The sequence below is a fragment of the Cervus canadensis genome, chromosome 10 (assembly GCF_019320065.1).
Source record: "Cervus canadensis isolate Bull #8, Minnesota chromosome 10, ASM1932006v1, whole genome shotgun sequence".
Taxonomy (NCBI): domain Eukaryota; kingdom Metazoa; phylum Chordata; class Mammalia; order Artiodactyla; family Cervidae; genus Cervus; species Cervus canadensis.
The window spans coordinates 38325018-38345959 of record NC_057395.1 but is presented as its reverse complement, the minus strand read 5'-3'; the positions used below and the strand labels follow the sequence as shown (position 1 = coordinate 38345959).

Here is a 20942-nt window from a genome sequence, read left to right as displayed (position 1 = left end):
AGCCTGGCGGGCTACAGTACATGGAGTCACAAAAAGTTGGACATGATTAAGCCACTAACACTTTCAAAAAACTATACGGTTGAAAATGAGGGAGAAATGGGCAAAACCATGTTTAGGAAGGAGAAACGCAAGCCAGATGAAAATACATATGCATTTGGATTGAGGGGGAATGCTCATGGGACTAATTTAGAAAGCATGACCTGATGGACATGAAGAGAAGATGGCATGGTTTTTAACTTTCCCACAGCAAATGAACTGTTGGCAGGAGAGGCTGGGGGCTGTTAGAAAAACCTGCATGGGGTAGGGCGCGGGCATCACGAGAAGGAGACCCAGGGGCCAAGCACTTAGTGAGCATCTCCACTCATCACCTTACAACTGTCATCTCTAAAGATTATGAAGAGAAATACCAGGTGAATTCTGGGGAAAGACATGAGCTGACTTCCAAATTGTCAGGAACTATACAATTTGGACCTAAAACTAAGAGCTTTACCTAGAACTCTTACAGAAAGGGCAAAATGCAGCAAAGGTTGCATATTTAGCCGGATTGGGTATATAACACTTTGTGGATTTAAGTTTACACATTAAGTTGAATTTAATGAATGGGCTGTGCCCTCAATTAACTCTTACTGAAATTCAGTTTTATTCTCAAGATACCATCCCTCTTCAGAAAAGTAGCTCTGATGTATAGGAAGAGTAGAGAAGACATAAAAAGAGGCTGCTGTCCTAAGGTTCACATCTTTCAAAAAATCAAAAGAATATAAAATGACCAACTTTCCATCTCACAGACACAGATAGTGGCAAAGAATGATGAGAGACAGAACCCATGTACATTATGCCTGGGAACTACACGTCACATGATCACAAAGAAGCAAAGTACACACAGGACATAATTACCTACTATTAGGTATTTCTACTCATAAGAAATATTTAAAGCGCAGTTATAGCAGGCAATCACATTCTGTTTTGCATGTCAGATGATTAGGCAATAAGAAGAACATTCTATAACTTTAGTGAAGAGGGAAAATATTTCCCGCTGAATGAAAGTAACAATTCACAGAAAGCTGTGTATTTGGGCTGAGACAAATGGGAAGTGAGATTATTATGGGTTGTCTGCTAAAGGAAGAGGCTACATTCATTTTAAAGGAAACTGATCACTATCTGGTACAGCAGGATGCAAGAGGATGGCTCCTAACGCTGGCCCTGGACATCTGTCTCTTTCCCTGACATGAACCTTAAAGGCCTCAGGTCTTTCCAGAAGCTAAGAAGGCTTGCTTTAAACCACACACAGAAATTAGAAATCTAGAAGTTGACTAATGGTAAAGCATCAGGGTTTTCATTTAAAGTGGAAAGCTGATATGAGCATAACATTTCAGCCAAGAAAAATTAAGGACATTTTTACGAAGCTGAACTTAGTACTTTTTACCTTTTAGCTTAGAGGACTTTTTCAAGATACTGTAACAAATGACTCCCTCCCCAGCCCCCAAGATTATGTTTCTGAAAGTTCAAATCACAGACTGGAGTATAAATATCACCTTCAATACACGCTTGTGCTTCCTTCAGCTTCATACTTTTAGCAATGTATAACATACGTGACAGCTGCCCAAAGCTCCTAATTTTAATTTGTGGTACAGAGAGATATAGCAAAGGCTCTCCATTTTTATCAACTTCTTCTGATTTGACTGTTGTTCCACTAAAAAATGAAAAAAAAATTTTTCTTGAAGGCTTAGGGTTACCTGAAGGCCAGTAGAGGTTAATTTAAGACATCTCAACACATTATTTCCGTGTCTCATGATAAAATACAGAGAATATAAATAGGTCTTGTCAGAAGCTCATCTATTTTCCCACTTTCATCCACTTTTAGGCCCTTAAATCCCCAAACTTCTTTAGCAATATGATATATCCAGGAAAAAATTTTTAAGCAATCTCCTGAATACCTATGTAAATTCACAGTTTTGGGTTTTGTTTTTCCAATAATGCATTGGACATCTCTTTTAAAATCACTGGTTCTGTGGGAATCATTTATGTTTTGTGGATTTCCAATGTTATTTTATTTATAAAATTTTTACACCACAGTAATTAGTGGTTAGGAACTTTCTTGGCTACTCTGTTTCTGAGCCAAAAAAAAAAAAAAGTGCTATGAAAAAAAGACAAACTAGATCCCCTCTGTGGATTATTTCCCCCCTCCAAACCCCTAATTTGGTTTACTTTAGGATAACAAGAAGTTTTTCTAACTAGACTTTTTCCTGATCAGAAATTGTTAGCTCTTGGTCTTTTTCCCATTTTAACTTTTTTTAGGTTGTCATTTCTAAAATATTAAGTTTTTTTTATGGCCACGATATATCTATACTACTTAACAACATTACTAACACTGCCCAGTTTTTCATCACATACTGATAATCCCTAGTAAAAGTGTCCACATCTGATATTTATTTTTTAATAGCATCTATTTATTTACTTGGTTGTACTGGGTCTTAGCTGAGGCATGTGGGGATCTAGTTCCCTGACCAGGGATGGAACCCTCACTCCCTGCTGTGCTTAGTCATTCAGTCACATCCGACTCTTTGCAACTCTAAGGACTATAGCCTGCCAGGCTCCTCCGTCCATGGGGATTTTCCAGGCAAGAATACTGAGAAAGAAAGAAAGTGAAGTCACTCAGTCGTGTCCGACTCTTTGTGACCCCACGGACTACCGCCTGCCAGGCTCCTCTATCCATGGGATTTTCCAGGCAAGAATACTGAAGTGGGTTGCCATACCCTCCTCCAGGGGATCTTCCCGATCCAAGGATTAAACCTGAGTCTCCTGCATCACAGGCAGATTCTTTACCATCTGAGCCACTGGGGAAGCCCTGCATTGGAAGGCAAAAATCTCAACCACTGAACCACCAGGGAAGTCTCAAGACCTGCTATTTTAAATTGTAACACAGATAAATAGCTGTGAGATGTTGACAGTTCATCATAAAAAGTAAACCAACAGATTCAGTCAATCTATTACTATTTCACTAAAATAGAAAGAGGGTTGAAACTGGGGGACAGGGGGTGTCCCGGTAACCTTATGTGGAAAAAGGGACTATGCAGATGGCTGACATTAAAGACTGTGAGATGAGACGACTGCTCTGGGGTATCTAGGTGGGTCAATGTAATCAAAAGGACCTTCAGAAGAGGCAGGTAGCAGGGTCAAGTCAGAGATGGCAACATGACAATGGAAACGGGTCAGTGATGCGGGCCACAAGCCTAAGGATACTAGTGGCCTCTAGAAGCTGCAGAAGGTAAGAATAAAGGAACATAACCCTGCCCACACTCATTTGTAGAATTTTTGTCCCCTCCAGAACTGTAAGATTTAAATCCATGTTGTTTTAAGCCATTAAGTGCATTGTAATTTGCTGCAGCAGCAACCAGAAAGGAAGACAGGGGCTTTATTAGTCTCCCCCCACTGCTCCGTTCCCAGGACCTTGAAGAGTAACTGTGCACAGAAGGTGTTTGACAGATGCACAAGGAATAAATGAAGGAGCAAAATGGTTTTAGATTAGCCAGTGCTAGGCATAATTTATAGAATGTTTATTTTCCCTGGAATAAAGCTTTTGAAAAAACTCCCTTAGGACTGAGGAGTAGTCTTAGAGGTCTGTACTGGGGCAGGACCACTGGTGCTAAAAGAAGGAGGAGAGGATGAAGTCACAGGCAGAATAAATACCCACAGGAGCAAGCTCCTAAACTTGAGAAAGTGACACTCCTGGGGAGACCAGGAGAACGGCAGGGTATGGGGACATGTCTCATTGTCCTGCCAGCTGCAGTATGCAGCTGAACAGAGCCGGAGGAGCTAAAATGCCAGGGACAGAGAGGATTCTTGAAAAGCAGGCTCCCACTTCAGGCTCGCAGTCTCTAGCCCTGAAGACAGAGCTCTTTGGAAGAAAACTACTGTAGCCATCTTGATAAGGTTAAGAAGAATGAAAGAAAGAATAAATGAAATCCGTCGACCTGATCAAGAAGACTTTTAAACTGGAATTGAGAAGGGAGCTAAAAATGCTCAGCTAATACAATAGAGAGCAGGAAAAATGTCTCATTTATTTAATCCCCAACGTCAAGTTCCATGTCCAGAACACAGTAATCACTCCACAGATATATGTCTGAATAGTAACATAGGAAATAAGGCTGTAGTTGAGAAACTATTCAGTAATTCTCAGGGATGAGAAGCAAAGAGTTCAGTAACAGAATTTCAGGCCACTGGTCTGTGACTCTGAAATTTTAATCAAAATACAATAATCATTGTCTCATCAAACAATACCATTTTAAGGCTGGAGATCACATGTTTCAGCCCTTAGTGATATTGATCAGAAGGTTAAGGACCATAAAGGTGTGAATTGGGTGTGAAATGTGCATTTCCAGTAGAGGAGGCATCTTGCTCCAACGTCCTGATGTCTTATCCACACAGAACTTATACCAGCATATAATTTCTCCCAAATCATTTATTTATGATCACTGAGACATAGCAGACAGTCAGTCACAACTAACATACAGCAATATTAAAGCAGACACGATTCAAAAATCCTAGTTCTACCAGAGGGGAGGAAAGAACAGGTAACATCATTTTCACCAAGTGATTCTGAATGCTTACCCAATCAAAAACTGCTTACCCGATTAAAAAAAAGTATGGATCCTAAGGGGGAAAGAGAAGGTGGAATGAACTGGGAGATTGGGACTGACATACACACACTGTTGATGCTATGTATAAAATAGGCAACTAATGAGAACCTACTGTGTAACACAGGGAGCTCTACTCCATGCTCTGTGGTGACCTAAAGGGGAAGGAGTCCAAAAAAGAGGGCATGTGTGTGCACACATAGCTGATTCACATGCTGTACACAACAAGATAAAGCAACTATACGCCAATAAAAACTATAGAAAAGAAAAGAAAAAGGGCAAAGGACTTGAACATACATCACACTAACAGGGATTTACAGATGGCAAATAAGCAAATAAAAAACTATTCAAAAATAACTAGCAATTATACATATTCATAAATCGATTATTTTTCAAATTCTTTTCCCATTTAGGTTATTACCAAGGATTGAGCACTTTGCTGTACATCTGAAACACAACACTGATAATCAACAATGCTCTAATATAAAATAGAATTTTTTAAAAACAAGAAAAAAATGCCCAAGCTACTCTGTAGCGACTCTAAGTAACTAAGTTCTGGGTATCACCCACAGAGAGTGTCACCGCTGAGTGCTGTCACCTGTCCTTAATTTACAGTGATTTGGGGTTCATTCTGAGGTGTTTTAGGAAGATTATTAATCTCATCCTGTGTGATAAGAACAAAAACAACTGGAAACAGTGATAAAAGAGACCTACGATTTCCATCAAAATGAAAGAGATATTTCCTCCTCAACACTGAATGTGGAGAGATAATACAGGATGAACAGGTGTACCTCGGGAAAGAGTCTAAAGGAGATCAAAGAATTGGGCCAGTGTTGTGCTCATCTAGTCAACTAATAACCAACTGCACAAAAGGAAAGAAGATGGTGGATGAAACATAAAACTTCCTGTGTGACTAAAGGATCAGTTTCAACGTCAGATGCCAATAAGTCTAGCTCAGAAGAAGGCTCATCACACCTGTGTTGATGGCTACAGAGTGTGCCCTTGGAGATTCACAGCAGCCAAGAAATAAGGCCACAAGTAAAAGTGTGGTCTCCGATATATCTGCAGAGATCAGCAAAAGGGGGGGGGGGGCGTCGCTTGACTGCTTTAACAGAGTTTTGGTATAGATGAAATGGCCTTGCTTTGGAAGAAGAGGACTGAGAGAATGAATAGCCCCAAGAAGAATCTGCCTTTGTTCTGAAACATCCAAGGATATTACTATTTGGTAGAAACATGTCCGGAAACTCCAGGCTTAAATCCTCATGATGACTTGGGTATCCACATGGTCTTACAGATATGAATCTTGACTAGGGGGCTTCCTCCACTTTAAATAAATGAATAAATGTGTTCTAAGGCCCTGCAGCTAAGCAAAAGAGTGCATATGAACCAAAGAGCAAAGAAAGAAGCAGAGGGACTGTTTAACTACACATTCTTCTCATCATTGAGGGCATCGCTGATTTACATCACGTGATGTGCTGCTGGATGGACCAAATACCACATGACTTTAGGTGCTGAAGGTTCTTTGGTTTAGGGGATAGAGCACAGGGTGGGTCAGGACCTGGATGTGAGAGCATTTGGTATTCTCCTTCATTCCCTCGGAGTTCAGTCGGTAAAGCCTGCAATGCAGGAGACCCAGGTTCAATTTCTGGGTCAAAAAGATCCCCTGGAGAAGGAAATGGCAACTCAGTCCAGTGTTCTTGGCTGGAGAATCCCATGAATAGAGGAGCCTGGTGGGCTATAGTCCATGGGGTCGCAAGAGTCAGACATGACTTAGTGACTAAATGACAATGGCCACCAAAATTTCAGCTATATCTTTTGTATTCTTTGGGTCAGTCAAAGAAGACTGGTTTCCATCAAGACACACAGGAATAGTTTCCACCGTATGCAGCAACTGCTACTATCACACCCCTCTCATTTCGGCTATCATCAAAGAGATCATCGACCGAAGTCAGAAACAGGAATGACAAATAGAAAAACCAGCCCATGGAAAAGCTGCATGGTAAACTTGACAGAAGGATCACAACAAAGGGGTAGCCGGTTCAAAACATACATGGTGTCAAAATGTCCAAACATCCTGCTTGAGGGAATACTGCATCTAGAGACTACATGTAGAGATACAAAAATAGAAATAAAGCAAAAAGAAACTGGATGGGGATAGAGATATAGGGATGCATTATGTGAATGTCAAAATGGCAGGAAAGCAATGACAAACCTAGACAGTGTGTTGGAAAGCAGAGACATTACTCTGCCCACAAAGGTCCGTATAGTCAAGGCTATGGTCTTCCCAGTGGCCACGTATGGTTGTGAGAGCTGGACCGTAAAAAAGGCAGAATGCCAAAGAATGTATGCCTTCAAACTGTGGTGCTGGAGAAGAGTACCGAAAGTCCCTTGGACAGTAAGGAGATCAAACCAGTCAATCTTAATGGAGATGGACCCTGAATATTCACTGGAAGGACCGATGCTGAAGCTGAAACTCCAGTAATTTTGGTCATCTAATGCGAACAGACAACTCATTGACAAAGTCTCTGATGCTGGGAAAGATCGAGGGCAAAAGGAGAAGACGACATCAGAGGAGGAGATGGCTGGACAGCATCACTGATGCAATGAACATGAACTTGGGCAAACTCAAGGGAGGTGGTGAGGGACAGGGAGGCCTGGTGTGCTGCATGCAGTCCATGGGGTTGCAAAGAGCCGGACATGACTGAGCAACTGAACAACATTAACATGTGAATGTCAGCCCTCCCTTACTAGGTCACAGATGTGATCATCTGTATTTGGAATACACAATCAGTACCAAGGCAAGTTGCAACAATAATCACGATCTCTTCTGACATGTGCTTTAAAATCCATGGTTGTACTAAGCAGTTCCTATGTTTTTAATTGATTTTTCAGGTGAGTTCATCTTTCAAAAATTAAAAAAAAAAATAATGCATGATGCTACATTGAACTTAGGTGAGAGAAATGAAATACTTTGGAGAAACTGACCATTAGCACAGTTAAACATAAAATATAATTTAAAAAAAAGATTTATGAAAATTCAGAGAGAAAATAGACCATGATATCAGAACCAAAGTGCTCTTGAAATACAGTTCAAGAATGATTTTCCAGGGACTTCCCTGGTGGTCCAGTGATTTAAGACTTCCAGTTAAGGGGTGCAGGTTTGATTCCTAATCAGGGAGTTAAAATCCCACATGCCTCGGGGCCAAAAACCCAAAACATAAAACAGAAGCAATATGGTAACAAATTCAATAAAGACTTTTCAAAAAAAGAATGATTTTACATTCTCTAAAAATTAAATTCTGAGTTTATGCTCAAAAATAATCCCAAATGGATAAGGCATGTATAGCAAACTTTGGCTAGAGAACTGTTTTTCATAAGATCAGACTTTAAAAGTTCATATGCAAAACTAAAGAGGAACAAAAGAAGAGGATCAGAATGCCTAAAGTGACACATAAACTGAAGTTGACCAAAAAAAAAAAAGAATATATGAATTTACATATATTTATCATCTACAATGTATATTTACAGAATACATTTTATACAAGTATAATTATATTTCTATAAACCTATGTAATTTATATAAAATATATATTTAGCTATGATCAAAAGACATAAATTGCTAGCCTGCTGTTTGAGGTGGAGGTAGGATTTTTTTTTGAATCTCAGATTTGGAAGGTTCTCATTTAAGGACAACGCTAATTGTTAGGAAGTCTTTTCCTTATTTTAAGCAAGATGTACATTTCTCCCTTTGCTGCCCCACAGATTTTACAGATTTAAATACCAGAAGGGGTTTTGTCTTTATCTCAGGTCATGAAACCAATGCCTGGTGGCATCTGGCAGGTGGTGTGAGTGGAAAGACCAGTCACAAAGCAACAGCAAATGTTGGAGAGTACAGTGACCTAGAAACACATTCCCAATCAAAAGAAAGTTCAAATGTAAAAATTAGATAGTGTATTGGCCAAACTACACATCCTCAGATTTCATCCAAGTCCCTCCAGGTTTCTGAGATTGCTGTGATTCACACAGGTTAAGCGATTTGCCTTAAACCTACAACCAATCAATAAAAAACATGCAACTGAAGACATTAAACTCTAGAAGCAATTCATTGGCTTACCTGACAGCATAGCCTGATCCAAATGCTGAGGGGTCCAAATTTGTTTTCCATTCCAGCGGTTCTACAAAAACATAGTTTGCCTCTTGGGGATATTTATAGATAAAACTCTCCACAAACATCATGATTTCCTTCACTATAGCCTCATTGAGAGGAGTCAGTTCCAGGGTCTTAGCCCCATGCCCCGCAGCAGTCCACTGCGCAGACCTGGTCAGTGCCACGCCCATGGGATCCCAGGATGCTCAAACCCGAGCTCAGCACACACGCTGCAATAGAGCAGAGAGACAGACAATAGCATCCATCCTCCTAGAAGGACATTTCTCATTTTCAAGATTTTAAGCTAGTACTTACCCAACCCGCATTCTGCTTGTTCATCTTAGAGATGGATTTTTTAAAAAATTATCCAATCGCTCTTCAAGTCAATAAAATAGTTAATGCTCCCTGAACCAGCTCTAAGTAAAACTGACCCAAGGACATAAGGATTTTCCAATATCTGCCTGCCCTGGAATGAATAACTTCTTTCTCATTTTCAGCCTAAGACAGAGAATTCCGGTCAGAAAATGGAAACAGAAAAGTCCAAGAGCAGAAAAAAAAGAATCCGAGGAGGCACGGCTTCTGGTTTGCAACTCTGCTGGGGCCAGCGATTGAGAGATGCTCTTTTGAGTTGGATCACACGTTGTTTAGAATTATGCTATTAAACTGAATTCTGTTATTCTTTGTTGTAACATACATCTGTATCTGTGCAATGATGGCTGATGAATGTTCCCCAAATGCCCTCAGAATTCATAAGAAATAGAATAAGAACATTAAATAAAATAGAATTTTAATTTCTTTCTGAAAATTGGCAAGGCACATATTGACCGTATTAATCAAAATATTTGAGTAATTCAAATTCCATACTCCCTGCATATATCCTGCCCAGAATATTTTATCATAATTCATAACTTGTTTAAGAGCAAATATAAGCATGAATGAGAATCTTTTTAGCCTGTTTATCTAAGTCAATTATCAGATGATTCTAGCATTAAAATGTGTAAAACAGAAATTGAAATAAATTTCATTTTTGATAAATAGAAATTAGCCTTTAAAAGAGATATCTGAAAAGATAACATTATCTGCATACTTAAATAAGAGCCAAGTTAATAAATAAGCCCTGATATTACTATATTATGGAACTTTGTCTTTTTTTTCAGATAATCTATACTTGTTTATTTTCTCATTTGCAATTAACACTGATCGTTAAAACCTTTCACCTGGAATAGAAGAATGGTTTAAAAGTTAAATAAAAAATATAATTAGCTTCCCACTTCCCATAATTATTACAAAAGCTCAGAACCAAGATTCTACAGAAATGGTTTGGAGATTTTACTTTTCAGCCTGTTGTTATATCTTCAAATCCAGTAAGAGGGATATCTAGATCAGAGGTCCTCGACTGGGCAGTATTGGCTGCTGAGCAGCAGTGAAGAAGTATTGTACAGATGTTTTATTTTCAAAATGATAGAAAGGGGACATTGTGAGCACTTAGTGATGAAGACCAAGAATGTCAGATGTCCTGCCGTGTGCAGGACGGTTCCCTAGAAGGAAGAACCGTGATGCAAACTCCAACATTTAGCACGTCATCAATTTCAGACAATTCATACCTAAGCCTAAAACCCATTGCTACTTTACAAATAATTACAAAGGATTTTTCACAGTTTAAATATGCTTTGAATTTTCCAGAATTGAAACTACCATATAAATCAAAGGATGGTTGTAAATACTTATTTTATATGGAACTTTACCAGGAGGTCAGCATTTTGAAAAATTATATCATTGATTGAAATTCTAGTCACACAATTTAAGTTTGTGACACGACTGTATTTGGGGCTACTGCATACACAACAATTCAACATAAGACTGGAGTAATTAATTGATTTTGTTGTTCAGTCGCTAAGTTGTGTCCAACTCTTTGTGACCCTATGGACTGCAGCACACCAGGCTTCATTATATTCTAGTATAGCGGCTAGCTGAGCATTTGCATGCTGATATTTTATTACAATTATCTTCTTCTATTTTACAGTTAGAGCACCATTGAGATTTAAAACTATGATTTTGATTTCAGAATAAAGTGAGCATTACAAAATATTATAAGCAGCAAGTATTGGATCAGATAAAGTTTAGAACAACATAATATACATACATACACATAATATACATATACACACATATGTATATCTGTAAAAATGCTAGTGAAATAAAATGAATACCAAAAATATATAAATTTGTTCTGTGCATTCATTTTAGTATTCCAGTTTCTATTGCTACATTCTGAACACATAAGCAAGCACTGATGTTTCTGTGTGACACTCTTGAGTTTCGCAATACTATGAAAGAAAGTGCAGATAGATCTATTTCATATGGAAAGGCTCAGGTGGATGGTTCTGTTTGTTTTTAAACTAAAGGTAAATTTGTTTCAGTTTATAAAGTTATTGTTTAAATCATTTCCTTCTTGCACCTTTTTTTTTTAAACTTGTGAAATTACATAAGGCTATAGCAGTTCACATACCAGATACTAATTTTCTGGAAGACACTTAAAAAGGAGCTAAGAAACGCAAAAAGTTATTTTTTTCATCATGATAAATTTTTCTAGGAATGTGCGTAACATATTTGACACTATTCAAATTGTTTTTCTGAGTCTAATAAACCCAGGAGGTGCAGCAATGGACAGGTTTGACTTAAGGAGGCCTAAGAAAAAACTGGGGTTTCCCTGGTGGCTCAGTGGTAAAGAATCTGACTGCCAAGCAGGAGATGCAGGCTCGATCCCTGGGTCGGGAAGATCCCCGGGAGAAGGAACTCCAGGAGTGGCAACGCACTCCAGTATCCTTGCTGGGATAATCCCATGGACAGAGGAGCCTGGCAGGCTACAGTCCATGGGGTTGCAAAGAGTTGGACATGACTTAGTCAATAAACAACAACAAGTGAGCCTATGACTATCCAGAAGACAAGCACAATATTATTAGACTAGTATTGGGGGGGGGGGGGCGCGGTGCGGAGTGGAACAGAATCGCCAAAAGAAGACCATGTATAAAAGATTTTTAAAAAAAAAGGCTTTGCAGACTCAACTGAGTTTTTAAAAGAAAAAACAGGTAGTCTTATATTTTTTTTTTTCTTCTTAAGTATGGGAACTTCCAATGACTTCTTAATTTGCAAAGAGAACAAAAGCTACAGCATTTATTCCTCTAATTCCAGTAACATTTTTTTATCAAGACAGGTTGATGGGACGTTTACACCCAGCACCAATCCATGAGATCTTAGGGCCTGAGAATCATGGTTACAATGAACATATGTGAATACATAGTACTTATTTTGAGTTAAACCAAGATTTTGAAACTTAACAATGACAAAGGAAAAGGTTTTTGTGCATGTTTGTTTCCATAAACTGAGAAATCACTTTACACTCATATTGTCTACTCATCCAATAGATACAACAGTTTGTTTTTTTTCTTTTTAAGGGTCCGTTGCAAGCCTCCAGTATCATTCATAAAATAAAACCCATTCGTGAATAACTTCTAGAACACCTGAGCAGAAGCAAAACTCAATTCTTTACGAGACTAGGGAATATAAGCGTCCACTCTAAGATCTGGCGGGTTAGGAGCAGTGCCTGCGCTGGCGTCCAGAGAACGAGGATACCAAGCGGTGAAACCTGCAGAAAGATTGGTTTAAGGGCTGACAGGAATCGAGCCCTGAATAAAAACAAACAGACCAGATGTGGAGATGCGCAAGGATGGCACCAGCCGGTCCTCGAACTGAGTAAAGTCTAGTCAAGTATTTGCTCGGGAGGCCGCGGTCCTGGGCTGGGAGGACAGAGACGGGCGTGAAGAAGCGGCAGCGAAGGCGCACGGAGATGGAGGCAAAGCTGCGGAGACGGAGGAGGGAGAAGGGAAGGCAGGCCAGGAGCGGCGGGAGCGGCAGCCGGGTAAGGGGACGTGGATGCGGTCCAGGCTGGAGACTGCAGAGCCGAGGTCCCAGGCCCGGCAGGAGCGGGGTGTCCGCGGGGAAGCAGGGGCTGGGCGGGATGGGAGAGACGCAGAGGGGGCGGATACCGGGTCCGAGGGGAGAAAGGGAAGGCGGGAGGGGACAGAAGCGAGGGCTGAGCGCGGCTCCTCAACTTCTCCATCCCCGCGGCCTGCTGCAAAGACGCCAGCGCCCGCCGGTCGCACTCACCGCAGCACCCGGCTCCGCGCCCCGCGCTCCGCACTCCGCCCGCGCGCCCGCCGGTTGCTAGGACGCCGGGTAAACACGGCGCCCGGCGCGCGCCCACGTCCAGCCCGAAGGCCCGCCCCCGCCCCAGCCTCGCGTCCAGCCCCGAGTCCCGCCCTCGCCCCAGCCCGGCGCCCAGTCCCCGAGTCCCGCCCCCACCCCAGCCCTGCGTCCAGCCCGGAGTCCCGCCCCCGCCCCAGCCCCAGCCCCGCGCCCAGTTCCCGAGCCCCGCCCCCGCCCCAGCCCCGCGTCCACTCCCCGAGCCCCGCGCCGCCTTGGAGACAAACGCGCTCCGTTCTTCTCTCTTCTCCAGCTCCCCGAAGTCGCGTCCTCCTGGCTCCACCAGGTGGGAAACCTGTCACCTTCCCTAACGCGCGGTGAGAGGTTTTAGCAGCAATTTCACGGTAGAACCGAAAGCAGATGGAAAATAGTCACTGGAAACGCCGTTTTGTTTCCCGCTAGGCTTCTAGACAGAAGTCCCATCGCGTTCCTTGAGGAGTTCTGTGTACCCGAAATATTTCCTGGGTTCTGAAAAATAGCACAGGGCCTCTTAGAGGATGTTTGAGGTGCACATATTTCTCTCCAGAAAGCAAATAAACTAGAATTCTGGGATATTCACTGGAAAAGCAAAAACTGCTCTTGGATACTCTAGTTCGTAGAACTAGAATGAAATAAGGACATTTCCCCGTGTTTCTAAATGCCTTTCACCTCTGCGTGCCAGGATGAGTTTGACTCCACCAACAGACACTACCATCAGGAGATGTTAAGTCTTGGTCTGTTAAGTCTTAGTTGGGTAAGTCGTGTCTGACTCTGCGACCCCATGGGCTTTAACCCTGCAGGCTCCTCTGTCCATGGGATTTCCCAGGTAAGAATACTGGAGTGGGTCGCCATTTCCTTCTCCAGGGGATCATCCTGACCCAGGGATTGAACCACGTCTCCTACATTGGGAGATGTCTTCTTTACCACTGAGCCGCCTAGGAAGCCCACTAACAGGAGACCAACCTTGAAAAACCAGAGGGAGGGAGTGGAAAAAAGGAAAATATTTTTGGGGTGAAAAAAAAGGGGGAGGAATGAACAGTGTACTGTCTTGGCTGATGGAGTGTTTGGAGACAGCCGGGATGGTTGGGGGGTGGGGGGCAGCAGGGAAGGAGGGAGGGAGACAGTGTTCAGGAACTAGAACTGGATTGTTTTTCGTTAAAGCCAGCAGGTCTGAGGATGTCAAGTGTCACGTGTGAGGGTAGTATGTTTTTGCCACTCAAAAACAGCTTTCTGCAGACACACAGAGAAATAAGGTTGATGTGGCCTTTGCTTTGGGTTCTTTTCTTCTCTTTTTGAGATTGTGAAACTTCTCAGCAGTGGAATCTTTTTGCCTGAAGGGGCCTGCCTTCCAGGGAAGCCTAGAGTTGCAAGCACCAGAAAGGAAGATTATGTGCCAGTAAGTGTAAGGGGCCCAATGAAAAATTTTTTTAAAGGTGGTAAGATTACATTCAGGTACACATTCTACACCTGTAGGGCTGAAGCAGGGTCATGACCTGGTGAAGTTCAACAAGCTGGGGAGGGGCCACCTTTCAGAGGCATGAAGCTTCTTCTGGTATTTCATTTCACTTGTGCATTTTAATCAGCTGTAGAATATGAGAACACATTTACTGTGCCCAGTGTAGAAACTGGCCAGAGATCTACAGAATGCTGGGCAGTTGACATTGGTTTGCAAAGTGGGAACAAATCAGCACCAACCAAGATCTGAGCATTGGCCACATTCATGCCGAGTCAGAATCTATCATTGCTTACTCCTATTCCAAATTGGAATTTATTAGCTTTGAGATTTAAAAAAAAAAAAATTCTAACAATATTTAAATTTGTAGAATTACCAGCTGGCTTCTTCCAGTTTTTTTCTGTCCTCGTGGAAGCACTAACTTGGCTGACCTTCAGCTCTCAGTTTAACTGACCATTTCTCAGAGTACACACCATCCCACCTAAAGAAGCCTCCCGGTAGAACTTAACTCCTCTTTGTCTTTTTGCCTGTCTCCTGCCACTGCAGTCAGCACCATGAAACAGGGACCTTTTCTCTTTCCTTCCAGTGTGTATCCCTAAAAGCTGGAAGACAGACTGATCTGCGGAAGGAGCAAAACTGATGAATCATCTGACCGAAGATGGCTTGCTACCTGACATTCTTTGTTGAACCAGGAAGCAGACAGGTAAGGCCCACGTTTCCTTGGACACACTCGATAGAACCCGTTTGACGATTCTGAGTGGCTGTGTTATGGAAAAGAGCTTTCAACACTGAGGGCGCGCAGGTCTTTGCTGTAGCAGAGGGCTCTCCCAGCATTGCCTGCAGCTGAAACATGACCCAGTTTTGTCCAGTGGAACTTTAGAGAAAGTCTGCTGTAGGCATCTGAGAAAGGTTGGAACGTTTTTGGCTAAATAAGCTCTCCATGAAACCATCCACCCCAGCTCAGGGTGGCTCAGCTCCCCCAGCGCACAGTAAATGTTGAGGCACAGATTTCATGTAAGCATTTGCTAGGATTGCCTAACAAGGTACCATGGACCTTAAACGACAGAAATACATTGTTTCACAGCTCTAAGAGCTCAAAGTCCACAATCAAGGTGTTGGCAGGGTTGATTCCTCCTGAAGGCTGTGAGGGAAAGATCTGTTCAGGGCCTCTCTCCCTGGCTTGTGACGGCCATCTTCATGTCTTGGGATGTCCTCTCTGTACATCTGTCTGTGCAAAAGGCCCCTTTCCCAAAGACAATCATCATGTTGGGCTAGGGTCTGTCCTCATTAACTCATTTTAACTTGCATTACCTCTGTAAGAACCTGTCTCCTACAGGTTTGCATTCTGAGGAACGGGACTTCAACATATGATTGGGGAGGGGAGAATACAGTTCCAGACACGGCATTGTGTAAACAGGGGAGTCGGTGGGTTTCAGAGGCCCATTCTTCTGTGTTAGAGTGGGGCCCCCTGGTGTGGGGTAGCCAACAGGAGCATATACAGGCCAGAATCAGGAGAAGGTTGGCCTGAGTGTCTACCTCAATCCGCAAAGGACTGACAGTCAGTCAGTTCACTCAGTTGTGTCCTACTCTTTGCAACCCCATGAATCGCAGCACGCTAGGCCTCCCTGTCCATCACCAACTCCTGGAGTTTACTCATACCCATGTCCATCGAGTCGGTGATGCCATCCAGCCATCTCATCCTCTCTTGTCCCCTTCTCCTGCTGCCCTCAATCCCTCCCAGCATCAGGGTCTTTTCCAATGAGTCAACTCTTCGCATGAGGTGGCCAAAGTATTGGAGTTTCAGCTTCAGCCTCAGTCCTTCCAGTGAACACCCAGGACTGATCTCCTTTAGGATGAACTGGTTGGATCTCCTTGCAGTCCAAGGGACCAACAGTGGAACCTCACAAATCTAGCCTGAAAGTACAATCACTCTATTGTGCAATAATGGAGTTAAGTCTCATGAGGGGACAAGATCCCCTGTTAATGGAATTTTTCAGACTTCAACAGAATTCTGATGGTGGAATATTTGCATGAAGTCTGATGAAGCTTTAAAGGCCAAATTCCCCAAGTCCAACCTTTGCTTAGAGACAGAGACCAGCCATCAAAGAATGCAGCCTCAGCTGATGGACTATGGACCAAGTCCATGGTCTGGAAATGAAATGGTTCTTTCTGTGTACATTCTAACTTCCTAGACTTTCATTTATTTGATAAGTATTTTTTTTGGATACTGATATGTGCCTCCAGGCACTCTGTTCACAGAACTGGGTTGTCCAGTTCCAGTTCTGGAAAAAAAAAAAGGAGTCTGTTAAACTCTATTCAAAATCCTTGGAGTAAGGCCTGTGGCAGGGAGCATAGTAAGCAAAGAGGAAAAGAGGTTGCAAGGTGGGCAGTCACAGAGGGTAGTACCTTGAAGCCATGATGAAGAGGCAGATTGTATTCCAAGAGCAAGTGAAAGTTATTGGAGGGTTTTAAGGAAAGAGTGGCATGATCTGATTCATGTTGCTAAGAAGTCCAGGTGTTAAGGTGCAAGAGTAGAAGCAGGATGACTATTAATAGCCTACCACGGTGGGTCAGGCCCCTAAGAAACAGTCCAGGATGGAGAGAGGCCTGTGAAGGATGCATTGAGGAACCCTTCGAGGGGCGTGAAGGCAACAGGACTGGACGGGGAGAAAAGCTAGTTTGCCCTGGGTCTGGGATGGCCCTACAGGGTTTTCCCATATTGAGGCAAGGGGACTGGTGGGCCTTTGTATCTCGTTATCTTTACGTTTTCTACCCGCACATCCAAATCTTTATTCATTTGTTATCTCCATTACACACTAAGTTCACCTTTTTGTCTTCCAGTGTTACTGGCATATAATTTACATACAGCACTGTGTAAGTTTAAGGTGTACAGCATAATAATCTGACTTACATCACAAAATGATTGTCATAATACATTATCACAATGTCTTATTGTCACAAGTTTAGTGAACATTCAATCATCTCCTATAGATATAAATTGTAAAACTAGAGAATGGTTTTTCCCTTGCTATGAGAACACTTAGGGTTTACTCTCTTAAGAACTTCCATATATAATCTATGGCTGTGTTAATGATATTTATCATGTTGTACATTGCATTACTAGTAATTATATGTCATAACTGGAAGCTTTTATCTTTTGACCACCTTCATCTAATTCCCCTCCTCTCACCCTCTGCCTCTAGTAATCACAAATCTGATCTCTTTTTCTATGAGTTTGCTTGTTTGTTTTTCAGGTGTAATTGACCTGCAACACTATGGGTGCATATGCTGTCGTGTCTGACTCTTTGCCACCCCGTGGGCTATAGCCCAGCAGACTCCTCTGTCCATGGAATTCTCCAGGCAAGAATACTAGAGCAGGTTGCCGTTTCCTACTCCAGGGGATGTTCCTGACCCAGGGATTGAAACTTGAGTCTCTTGCATCTCCTGTATTGGCAGGTGGATTCTTTACCACTGCAGCACTTGTGAAGCTCCATCTACCAATATGGCACTGGTTTAAACAGATGCAGTGTATCCATGGGAAGGACTATTACACAGCTGTTTTAGAAGAGTGAGGAAGAACATGCTGACCTCACTGTTTATTATGTGTATACCACATTGTTCTGATTACTGTAGCTTTCTTTGTAGTATAATTTGAAATCAGAGTGTGATACCTCCAGCTTTGCTCTTCTTTCTTAAAATTGTTTTGATGATTCAGGATCTTTTATGTGTCTGTACAAATTTTAGAATTATTTGTTCTAGTTCTATGAAAAATGCCATTGCTATTTATAGGGATTGCATTGAATCTATAGGTTTCCTTGGGGAGTATAGTCAGTTTAACAATATTAATTTTTCCAACCCGTGAGCACAGTATATTTTTCCATGTGTTTGTGTCAACTTCAGTTTCTTTCATCAGTATTTTATAGTTTTTTGTTTGCAAACCTTTTACCTTCTTAGGTAGGTTTATTCTTAGGTATCTTATTGTTTATGATGGGACGGTAACTGAAATTGTTTTTCTTAACTTTTCTTTCTGATAATTAGTCGCTAGTATATACAAATGTAACAGATTTCTGTATATTAATTTTATATCCTGCAACTTTACCAAATTTGTTGATGAGTTCTAGTAGTTTTTTGATGGTGTCTTTAACATTTTCGCTGTATGGTATTAATATCATGTCGTCTGCAGTGACAGTTTTACTTCTTCCTTTCCAATTTGGATTCCTTTTGTTTCTTTTTCTTCTCTAATTGTCATGGCTAGGACTTTTAATACTGTGTTGAATAAAAGTGGTGACAGTGGGCCATCCTTGGTTTGTTCCTGATCTTAGAAGAAATGTTTCAGCTTTTTCCATAGAGTATGATGTTAGCAGGACAGGGAGGCCTGGCATGCTGCAGTCCATGGGGTCACAAAAAGTCAGACATGGCTGGGCGACTGAACAACAAGAGCAACAAATGATGTTAGCAATGGGCTTGCCATATATGGCCCTTGTCATGTTGAGGTATGCTCCATCTATACCCACTTTCTGGGGGAGTTTTAATCATAAATGGATAATGAATTTTGTCAGAAGCTTTTTCTGTACCTACTGAGATGATACAGTTTTATTCTTCAAATTGTTAGTATGGTGTGTCACATTGATTGATTTACAGATACTGAACTATCCGTGCATCCTTGAGATAAATTCCAATTGATCATGGTGTGTAATCTTCTGAATGTATTGTTGAGTCTGGTTTGCTAATACTTTGTCGAGGATTTTTCCACCTCTTCATCTGTATTGGCCTGTGATTTCTTTTGTGTGTGTGTAACATCATTCTCTGGTTTGGGCATCAGGATGATACTGGTCTTATAGGATAAGCATGGCCAGCTTCTTATTTGTCCCTGGTCTTCACTATTTCCTTCCTGTAGTCCCACTCTGGCCCTTTAGGTGAGAAAGAACAGTGAAGGGAGAAGTAGAAGGACAAGGAGTCTCTATAAATTGTCTGTCCTGTCAAAAACTAACTCTGCATTCTTTGCATTAAGCCTGATCTGGCTCTTTCTCTTATGAATGTTTTTCTTGGGATTTCAAAAATCTTGCAGTGTTGGTGTCCTTCTCACTGTATTTTGTGCCATCCCTGAACAAGCTTCCTCCCCTGACTTTATTCCTGGGAATCTAGCTGTTCATACATTTACTTTCTGCTGAGGTTTTATAGCTGCCATCCCACCTCCTCCAACCCCTAGTATATTTTTCATCCACAGCCAAAATTTGACCCATGGGAAGCACTCATACATTATCTGCTCAACTAACTCTGCAGGTCAGTCCTGTCACAGTTGAGGCTTTCCTCAGTTGTACTCTGCATGTCTCTTATCCCCCAGGCTCATCCACTGTCTCCTCCCCCACTCACAACTGCACAGTATGAAGGACATGTATTAAGCTCTCTAAGTAGTCTTCTTAAAGTCCCTCTTCTTTCTTCCTTCTAAACTGAGGTTGAGGGGCACGTGAACAGAGAAGAGATGGCCAGCACAGCTCTCTCCAAAAAGCTCTTCCCTGGAAATCCACTCATTTCCCTTCTATAACTTCAATATGGGTGAGGCAGGAAATTGACTTTCCAGTTATAACCTCTACAGTTTTACGTCTCAGCCTAGTGCCGTACTCTGGAATAAATTATCTATTGTATCTTGAATCCTAATGTCTTGAATGAGTGAAACAATTTTAACATATTATTTCTTAGGTGTATGTACAAATTGTGGATGATGTGCAGAACAAATCAATACTGTACATTTTGTCAGAAAGTGGATGGATGGGGAGGAAATATGAATGCTTTTGTTTTTATACCTTCTTATCTTTTGGTGTGTTGCAATGAGCCTGTGTTCCTACAGTAAATGATGAGGACTGTGTAAGAAACAGCAGTCATAGAAAGCACAAGTAAATTTAAATTCTTTATGCAGATTATTCAAATTTAGGCCATATATCAATGGTCATTTCATATGCATCAAACAAAATGATTTTTATTCTAAGGTAATAAAAGTGTAGCATTGCCTTAAACATTTGAAAACACAAAAGTGTTTCCCCTGATCTTTATCTCGCATTTACACATTGTGCAATTGATTGGCCTGTAATGAGTGAGAAGATAAAATAAGAGAAGTCTCTAATTGAGTGGGAGGAGGGGGAACTAGGGCTAGTATGTTGTATGCTTCATTTCCATATAAGTGAAAAATAAAAAATAAACCCAGAGAGGTGCATTCTCTTATTAGTTTGAGCCACACCTATAATAATGATAAAAACTTGTCTGTAGGATTAATTAAACCTAAATTTCTAATCAAACATGTGCATTGTGCACATCACCCAAACCCACAAAAATGACAGTGAGGAAAGAGAATGGGAGGGAAGATGAAATGGGTGAAACATACCAACAGAACGTGGGTAATAGAAAACAGAAGGGTTGAAATGGCTTAACCGAGAGGAGAAAGCTGAAACCTAAAAGCTTGAAGGGATCA

At 41.6% G+C, this 20942-nt stretch overlaps 1 protein-coding gene and 1 long non-coding RNA gene across 5 annotated transcripts in view; one reads left to right on the top strand and one right to left on the bottom strand.

Annotated features, from left to right (window-relative positions):
• ODAD2 (outer dynein arm docking complex subunit 2) overlaps nucleotides 1–13040 on the bottom strand; it is a 150126-nt gene extending 137086 nt beyond the window's left edge. For 2 of the 4 annotated variants that reach the window (XM_043480163.1, XM_043480165.1), the window contains exons 1-3: nucleotides 12949–13040; nucleotides 8749–9011; nucleotides 1533–1690 (exon numbers count right to left, since the gene is read on the bottom strand). In XM_043480163.1, the coding sequence (XP_043336098.1) occupies nucleotides 1533–1690; nucleotides 8749–8972 (382 nt within the window). In that variant the 5' untranslated portion in view covers nucleotides 8973–9011; nucleotides 12949–13040. Of the gene's footprint in view, nucleotides 1–1532; nucleotides 1691–8748; nucleotides 9012–12487 lie in introns of those variants that run through there. The other 2 variants (XM_043480164.1, XM_043480166.1) reach the window with 2 other exon arrangements.
• Nucleotides 13041–13216: 176 nt separating this feature from the next.
• On the top strand, nucleotides 13217–20636 carry LOC122448674. Its single transcript, XR_006271719.1, has 4 exons — nucleotides 13217–13330; nucleotides 14321–14419; nucleotides 15063–15179; nucleotides 17731–20636. It is a non-coding gene; the product is annotated as an uncharacterized LOC122448674 (long non-coding RNA).
• The last annotated feature ends 306 nt before the right edge of the window (nucleotides 20637–20942 follow it).